The sequence below is a fragment of the Delphinapterus leucas genome, chromosome 19 (assembly GCF_059928025.1).
Source record: "Delphinapterus leucas isolate spDelLeu-1000000601 "Yukka" chromosome 19, BTC_Dleu_Yukka2, whole genome shotgun sequence".
Lineage (NCBI taxonomy): Eukaryota > Metazoa > Chordata > Mammalia > Artiodactyla > Monodontidae > Delphinapterus > Delphinapterus leucas.
The window spans coordinates 62730320-62737694 of NC_143147.1; the positions used below are offsets into that span (position 1 = coordinate 62730320).

Consider the following 7375-nt stretch of genomic DNA (forward strand, 5'->3'; position numbering starts at 1 on the left):
GTGGGGCAGGCGCTCCCTGCGGGAAGGGGCATCCCCCATCTCTCCCCATCTGCTGAGATCCCGTTCACTGTTGAACACTGGGGTCCCAGTCGGCACCGCCCACACCCCCACACCCTTTTCTCTGCAAGGGGGCAGCAGGGCCAGGCCCAGGCCTCCTCTGCTCCTGCCTGAGAAATGTCAGGTCACTGGCTCAGTGTCCCTGCTCTAGAATCCAAATTCACCAGCTTGGAAGGGAGGAGCGGCAGCCAGGCCTCCCCGATGCCCCCGAAAGGATGAGGGGTGACATTCCCCAAGGAGCCCAGGCCACCCCTGCCTCCCCGCACCTGGACCTGCCTGCCTACGCTCACCCAGGCCGCCCAGCACTGACCGCCCACGTGCCCACGAAGGGCCTTCCCCTTCCAGCCTGGGAAAGCACAGGTGGGCAGAGTGAGGGGTGCGGGTGGGAGGAGTCTCACAGGTTTCCAAGGAGGAAACAAAACTGAAACGACAAACCCAGCTTCAAAGTACATGATCACATGCAGAGGGACCAAGGACAGCTGCGTCCCCAGTTCTGCTCCACTCCTGCAGGGGCGGCCCCACAGGTGACCTTGTGAAGACACACGAGGCCCAGGAGCAGCACGGGCTGGCTTGCCAGGTGGGGCCCTTCCCAAGTGTCACTGCACGTTGGGCCTGAACCTCCAGGCCCCGCAGTCCTGATCAACAGCAGTGCCCGGGCTGCTGAGAGAGGGAGGGAACGAGCCCACTCACACATGTTAAAGGGGTTTGTTTTTTACGGGGGGCAGGGGGCTCAGGAATCCCAACCCTGGGGCCAGCCACCCACTCCTCCATTTGGGCGGACAAGCTCCTCACGCACCTGGCCACCTGCGCTGGAGTCTGAGAAGAGCCCAGCTGCCATCACTGCTGCTTCCATTCCAGCGCCTGAAGGCCGGGCGAAGGGGGGAAGGGAAAGGAAGCCAGTCCTCTTGGGGACTCACCCAGTCTCTGTGGCTCCCTGATCGCCTCGGTTGACCTTTGGGACAGGGCCACACAACATGCACATGGGGACAGGTTACCCCAGAGGAGGCTGGGGGCAAGGACAGCAGAGACACGCTCAGCGGCAAGTGCCTGGGGGAGCAGGCAGAAGCGTGGGGCTGCCATTGGGCCCCCAGGCGGGGAGGCAGCTCCCCCACTGCAGGCAAAGACAGGGGCTCTGGGGCTGAGGCCTAGCCTGCGGTGGGCTGCACGGTGGCGAGAGCCAAGGGGAGAGGGTTACCGTAACCAAGCCGGGACCTGTCCTTCCTCTCCTCCCCACGCCCAACCGGATCCAGCCTGTCGCATGGCTCCCTGGCCGGGATGCCCCTTATCAGAGCATCCAGACCCGCCACGTGGCAATGGAGCTGGTCCCCCAACCGCAGCACAGCCGAGAGCCTCACCACCCCTCTGACCAAGGAGCACGCTCTCCACACCAAGGTAAAGAAAGGCACCGCAAACCAGGCAAGTTAGAAAAGTCTCTTTTAAGTTTTAAATTAAAATTTCACCCTGGTGAGATGACTGATTTGGGAACTAAATCCAAAGGTAAGCTCTCCACTCTGTTGTCCGCGGCTGGGCTGCACGGTGGAAGAGGCAGGGCAGCTACGGGGGTCAAGCCCACTGGCAGAGCCCGGGCCTCTGACCCCAGTTGGCTCTTAAAGTCCCGCACAAGCCCTGCACACCTAGATGGAGACAGGGGTGACACCGGGAGAGGCGACCAGAGCTGGAGAGCCACTGGCTGGGGGTGGGGAGAGCCTCAGGACGGCGAAGAGGGCCCACACCTTCAGCCAGCCGGCGCACCCCTCCTGCCACCATCACGTGGAGTAGAGAGGTGGTGGTCCTTCTGATTCCAGAAGGTGTGGCCTTTGAGAGGAGGCAGCCGGCAGACACCTTGTGACTGCAGGATCACACCACCTGGCTTCCAAGCACCTGCGCCCGGGACCGGGGTGGAGGATGGGGTGCTGGCCCAAGGGGAGGCTTCTCTGGCCCTTCCCCGCTGACCCAACACCAGTCAGCCAGCCCCATTCTCACATACATTAGTTACTTTTATATATTCATATATATATTATAGTTATATATTAAAAAGAGGAAAAAAAACTTGCCTGAAGAGAAAACTCCTGAAGGACCCAAGTGGCTCAGGAAGTTTACTGTCCCCTCCACCCACAAAAATTCTCTTATAAAATCTTCCAGTGCGATCTTCAGGAAACCCCGCCCACCCCAGCTCCCCCCACCCCGCCCCGGCCCTCCTGTGTCCCCACGACCCTGGACTGCCCCCCAGCTCCAGCCCAGCGCCCGGCGGCACCCAGTCTCATCTCTGGCCATCCATCGCAGCCACGGCTTTCTGCTGGGTGCCCCCCTGCTGTGCTCCAGGCGGCCACGTGGGCTGCGGGTGGTGGAGATGGTGGAAGCTGTGGGCCGTGGGGGAGGAGGGTGGGATCCAGGCGGCCTGGTGGCTGGGCGGGGACGAGGCCCAGAAGGGGCTGAAACTTGCGGGGGGGGAGCAGGCCACCGCAGTCATGGGGCCGTTGTTGTTCTGCAGGCCCTCGGAGGCGCGAAGCTTGGAGAACATGGCCAGCGCGTCGGGGAAGTTGGGCGGCGTGGCAGGTGTGTTGCTCGGGGTGCACATCTGCTGGGAGAGAACACTGGGGTTGTGAGGGCTGCCTGCACCGCCCCCACCCGCCGCCCCGATCCCAGGCCACTGTCTGCGGGTCTATAGAGCCTTCCCACGGGGCTCACCCACACTGGGCCCTCCTTCCTCCCCGTCTTTCAGTCCATAAGAGGTTTCAGCAGGACAAAAGCACCCCTTGCACCCTGAGCCAATAAAAACAGAAAACCGGGGGCGGACTCCTACAATTTTTGTCAAAACCAAAGAGTGTTTCCTGATGCTTGGGAATGACGCTCTGAGTGTCAGAAGTAGATGGTTAACTCCGGCAGAAGCTAGGGTGTCAGATTGAAGCCAGGACAAGGGAGGCAGCCCAGGACACCGCTGCTGAGCGCCTCACCCTGGGTGAGAAACCAGCTGGCTCCTCAGTAATCCACCCTCAGATGTTCCGAGGTTGTTAGCCAAGGGAAGGCGGCCAGATCCAGGATCTCCCTCCTATGCCAACCCCGGGGAGGCTGCACTTGCTTGGTGCTTGGGTCCGTTCCACATCCACAGCGCCAGCCAGCGGGCCTCGGGGCCTCAGCCTGCGCTCTCTCACTTCTCACCAGGGTGCTAGGTCATTCTGATGGTCCTCTCGGTTACAGATGAGGAAACTGAGGCCCAGAGCTCAGGTCACTGGACCAAAAACACACCGCTGCAGGGCACAAGTTGAGAAGCCCGAATCCCGGGGCTCCCAGGTCTGCAGGCCCAAGCTCTTAACCTCTACCCAGCCCCACTCTGCACTTAAGAGTCAAGTGCAACTTCACGCCTGGGCTCCCCGAGGACAAAAACTGGCGTCTCCCAGCAGGCTGCCCTTGGCCAGATGCTGCCGGTGTCTCGGTCCGCTCAGCCCCTCTCAGCCTGCTTTGCGAGGGCAGCTGCAAACATCCCAGCATCTGCTGTCTTCTGCCACCACCCTGAGCAGGGACCCCAGCCAGGAAGGGCAGGGGCTGGGCTGCTGGGCGGTAACTGGCAGCCTCCCAGCCCTGTGGCGTGGGGGGCGTGGGGGGCGTGGGGGTGCCACCCCCCCGAGCACTTCACCAGGGTGCAGGGAACAGGCGGCAGAGAACAAGGCCTGCCCAAAGCCAGTTCTGACCCCGCAGCAGCTTCTCCCTTTCCCAGGAAGCCACGGGAGCCCTTCTTTGAATTTCTCCTAATTTTAGCCACACCGGCCCCTCCCCCAGGCACAGGGCTCAGGGAGCACGATTCTAGGGCTCCTCACCTTGCTCCCAGGGCTCTGTCCCGGGAACTTCCACAGCTCTACAATTAAACCCCAGCCCAGAAGGAGGACAGGCCCACGGGAAGGGGGCAAACCCCCTCCGATGAACTGGGCCGGCTCCACATCAGCAGCTGGGGCGCTGCAACCAGCGTCCTCTCCAGGGAGGCCACAGGACCCGGCCTGGCCCCACCCAGACCATTTCCCTGCTCCCTTCACTCCTCCCCGGCCCGCCCACCCCCCCCCCCAGGGCTGACTTCTCGGCAGCAGGAAACAATGAATGGGGGGTTGGGGGGGACAGGCCAATTGCATCACAGCATCGTGACCGACTTCCCCAGTTCACCGAGCCAGTGGAGCCTGTCTCCTCAGCCGCCACCTTGCCCCCCGCCCCCGACAGCGGCAGCGGCCTGGATCCGGGGCAGGCCTGTGCCCACCTGCCTGTGTGAGCTCGGGCAAGTCCCTTAACCTCTCTGGAGTTTCTCTCTACTTCTATAAAACCAGGGGTTTGGACCAGGTCCTGTAAAGGTCCCTCCAGCTCTGCTTCTAATAGCTATGGATGGAGCTTTCCAGCTCTCAAGCACACCCAGCGTCCACTGCACCCTGCTAATGTCCTACTGCTTCGCATCCAGTGTCTTTCTCCTCTTCCCGGCCCTTCCCAATCTAACCCAGGAGCCCTCCCTTATCTAGGAAGATGCCTCCGACTGTGTATGTACAGTCATCTATGGGACAACCATTTATCAGCAGCTCTTGGCCTGGGTCACTTCTGGTATTTTTAATCTAACATTTTCCTTTGATTTATATCATCTCTAAAAAAAATTACCAACTCCTTGAGGGCAGGGGTGGCGTTCTCATGGATACACTGATCATAATGTCTGTTAAAAAACCAGCCACAGCCCTTGAGGGAAGCTTCAAAAAGATTACAGTCCCCCAGGATTTGCAGGGAAGGAGCAACAGAACCTAAAAGGACCATTAGTCCCAGCTCTCGGGGGCGAGCCCCTCTGTTCAGGGCAACACAAAGTGGCTGTGCTGGAAGCCTGGGCCTTTTGAAACGACCACAGTTGGTGGAGCAAACCTCAAGGCCCCTTTAGGAGGAGACGGAGGCAAGATGGAGGCAAGCCCCAGGCTCACACCCGAGCTTCCCATGGTCCGGTACAGGGGAGGGTCCCCTGGAGATGAACCCCTCTTGGGTTTACCAAGAGCCCAGCCTCAACTGCCACAGCCCTGCAGCCAGCATAATTCTCATCATATTCGGATGCACTTTTGTTCTTTGATTTATACAAATAGCATATGGGCTATTCCAAGAGAAGAGCTGGTTAAAAGGGTCAAAACAGACCCCTCTCTACTTGTCCTTTGCAACTAGACGAATACAGAGCGCCAAAGACAAGACACAGCAGAGGAACCATTTGCAGCTTCTCCAGGCAAGGCAGCGGCTCCGAGAAGGGAGCCACGGGCAAGGACACCAAAATGCCAAAAATGTGCTCCAGAAGCCATAACAGATCTCCTGGGGAATCATGTTTTACAATCCCTATCTTGAGGCCCTCCCCCCACCAGCAGGGCTAATAGGTAACTAGAGAGGTAGAGAAGGCATTCAATCCTCTAAAGTGAAAGGGATGTCCTATGCCTGTGGAAAGCAGGGCAGGAGGGCAAAGGCCCAGGCCTGGGGCCAGCTTGGAAAAGAGAAGAAAGCAAATCCAGGCCTGAACCACTTCTGTTTCCTGTGTTTTATGTATCTTCACCTACTGAGATTAAACGCATTCTTGGCTTATCTTGTCAAAAATCTGTAAGTCTTCCACGCTCAGGGTAGGTCTTTTTCCATGAACAGGAAAGAGTGAACATAACTCTCTGGGTAGAGCCCAGCTCCCAGGCCAGGGTGGATTTATCCCTTTCCTGTTCTCTACAGAGCTGGGTTGTCTGGATGGGGGACTGCCACTCCAACAGCAAGACGGGTGCTCCATAGAGACAGACATTCCAGGTCTCAGTCCCCTCGGGGCCCCTCACTCGGCCCGGGTTCCCCCGACGTCTAGTTGTCGTCCGAGCCCCCCTCCCCACTCCCTGCCAGCCGGCTACTCCGCCGGCCACCCTCGCCGCCCTCCTAGCCCCTGGCCCAGGGGGAGCGCCGAGCACAAGGCCTCAGGTCGAACTACAGCAGCCCAGGAGGCCTGACCGCAAAGTTGGGCGAGCCAGCCGGCCCTGGGAGCCGCTCTTTCCTGGAAGACATTTTGGCTCTTTGTTTACATCGCGGCTCGGCGCTCCCCGGCAACATGGCTGTCACCGTCGGCGCCTGACAGCGGCCCCCGGCCCGCACCCTCGGCCGCCCGGGTGGGCTGCGGCCGCGGCGAAGCCGGCCCTCCAGCCCGCCGGCCCTCCCGCCGGAGCCCGGCCACACTTACCATCTGGTGGTGGTGGTGGCTGTTGGGAATGTTGGTTTCTTGGAAAAACGTGCTCAGGGCGGTCTGCGGACAAACATAGCGGCAGGGCGGCGGTTAACGGGGACGGGGCAGGAAGCCCACCGGCCGGCCCTGCCCCACCGGCCGGGCTCATCCGCAGTGTCCGCGGCGCCGCGCTCGGGCCGCCGGGCCCGACCCCTCGGACGGCCGGCCCGCGTCGCTCGAGGGGGCGTCCCCGGGCCGCGCGCGGAGGTACAGGGCGGCAGGGCCCCGCGCCCCACGCGAGACCACGAGGTCGCTGAGCGCCTGACGGGGCGATATAAATAGAGCTTCCCTCCCCCCACCCCCATCCGTGGCGCGCGGCCGGGCGCCCCGGCCTGCGCCTCTGCCCCAGTGCCGGCGGCCGGGGAGCGGGGCCGGCCGGGAGCACTCGCTAGCTCGGCCCGCACGCACCTCGAACTGCCAGTGGGCCGCCTGCAGCAGCTGCTTCGCCTGGTCGGCCGCGCAGCCTGCGGCCAGCACGAACTGGTTGATCATGACCTGGTGCCGCAACTCATCCATGTTCACCGACATGGCTCCGGCCGGCGCCCCCTCCCGGGATCGGCGGCCGCGGGAGGCCGGCCGCCCTCGGCTCGCGCTCGCCGCCGCCCGCGGCCTCCGGACCCTCGCCCGCCCCGCCGCCCGCCGGGCGAGTGTTGTGGTCCGGCTCGCGCGGCCGGCCGACACCACAAACAACAGTGCGGGGCGGGGCCGGGTGTCCCAACGTTCGGGGGCCGCGAGCCGCCGCCGCTGATTGGCCCGCGCCGCTCGGCCGGCGCCCGGCTCCCTGGCGGACGTTCGATTCGAATCCTGCGGCCTGCGGGCCCGCACTGTTTCTCTTTCTGCCTGGCCGCGCCCATTGGCGGACGTCGGCGCCGTGGGGCTCCCCGGTATTGGCCGGACGCTGTGTTTTGGCTCGTCCTGGCTCATGATTGGCCACGGCCCGGCGTCTGGGGAGGAGCCGCGCGCGCTGATTGGTCTCCCTTGGACCTGTTTGAACTCAACTTGAAAACCTTGAGTGCCTGCTGATTGGCCGAGGCCCCTCTGTTTGCTGTTGTAGGCTTGGGGGTGGTGCAGCCAAGT

The 7375-nt window shown here is 62.3% G+C and overlaps 1 protein-coding gene across 2 annotated transcripts; it reads right to left on the reverse strand.

Annotated features, from left to right (window-relative positions):
* Positions 1–1474: 1474 nt before the first annotated feature.
* UBALD2 (UBA like domain containing 2) lies at positions 1475–7108 on the reverse strand. Of its 2 annotated transcripts, none has more exons than XM_030762123.2 (3): positions 6707–7108; positions 6257–6319; positions 1475–2638 (listed from the first exon to the last, which is right to left on the reverse strand). In XM_030762123.2, exons 1-3 carry the CDS (start codon positions 6824–6826, stop codon positions 2318–2320), a joined length of 504 nt encoding a protein of 167 aa, XP_030617983.1. In that variant the 5' UTR covers positions 6827–7108; the 3' UTR covers positions 1475–2317. The 2 variants fall into 2 exon arrangements, with proteins under 2 accessions (XP_030617983.1, XP_022445229.1); XM_022589521.3 differs by having other exon boundaries at positions 1475–2635; positions 6707–7104.
* Between the last annotated feature and the right edge of the window lie 267 nt (positions 7109–7375).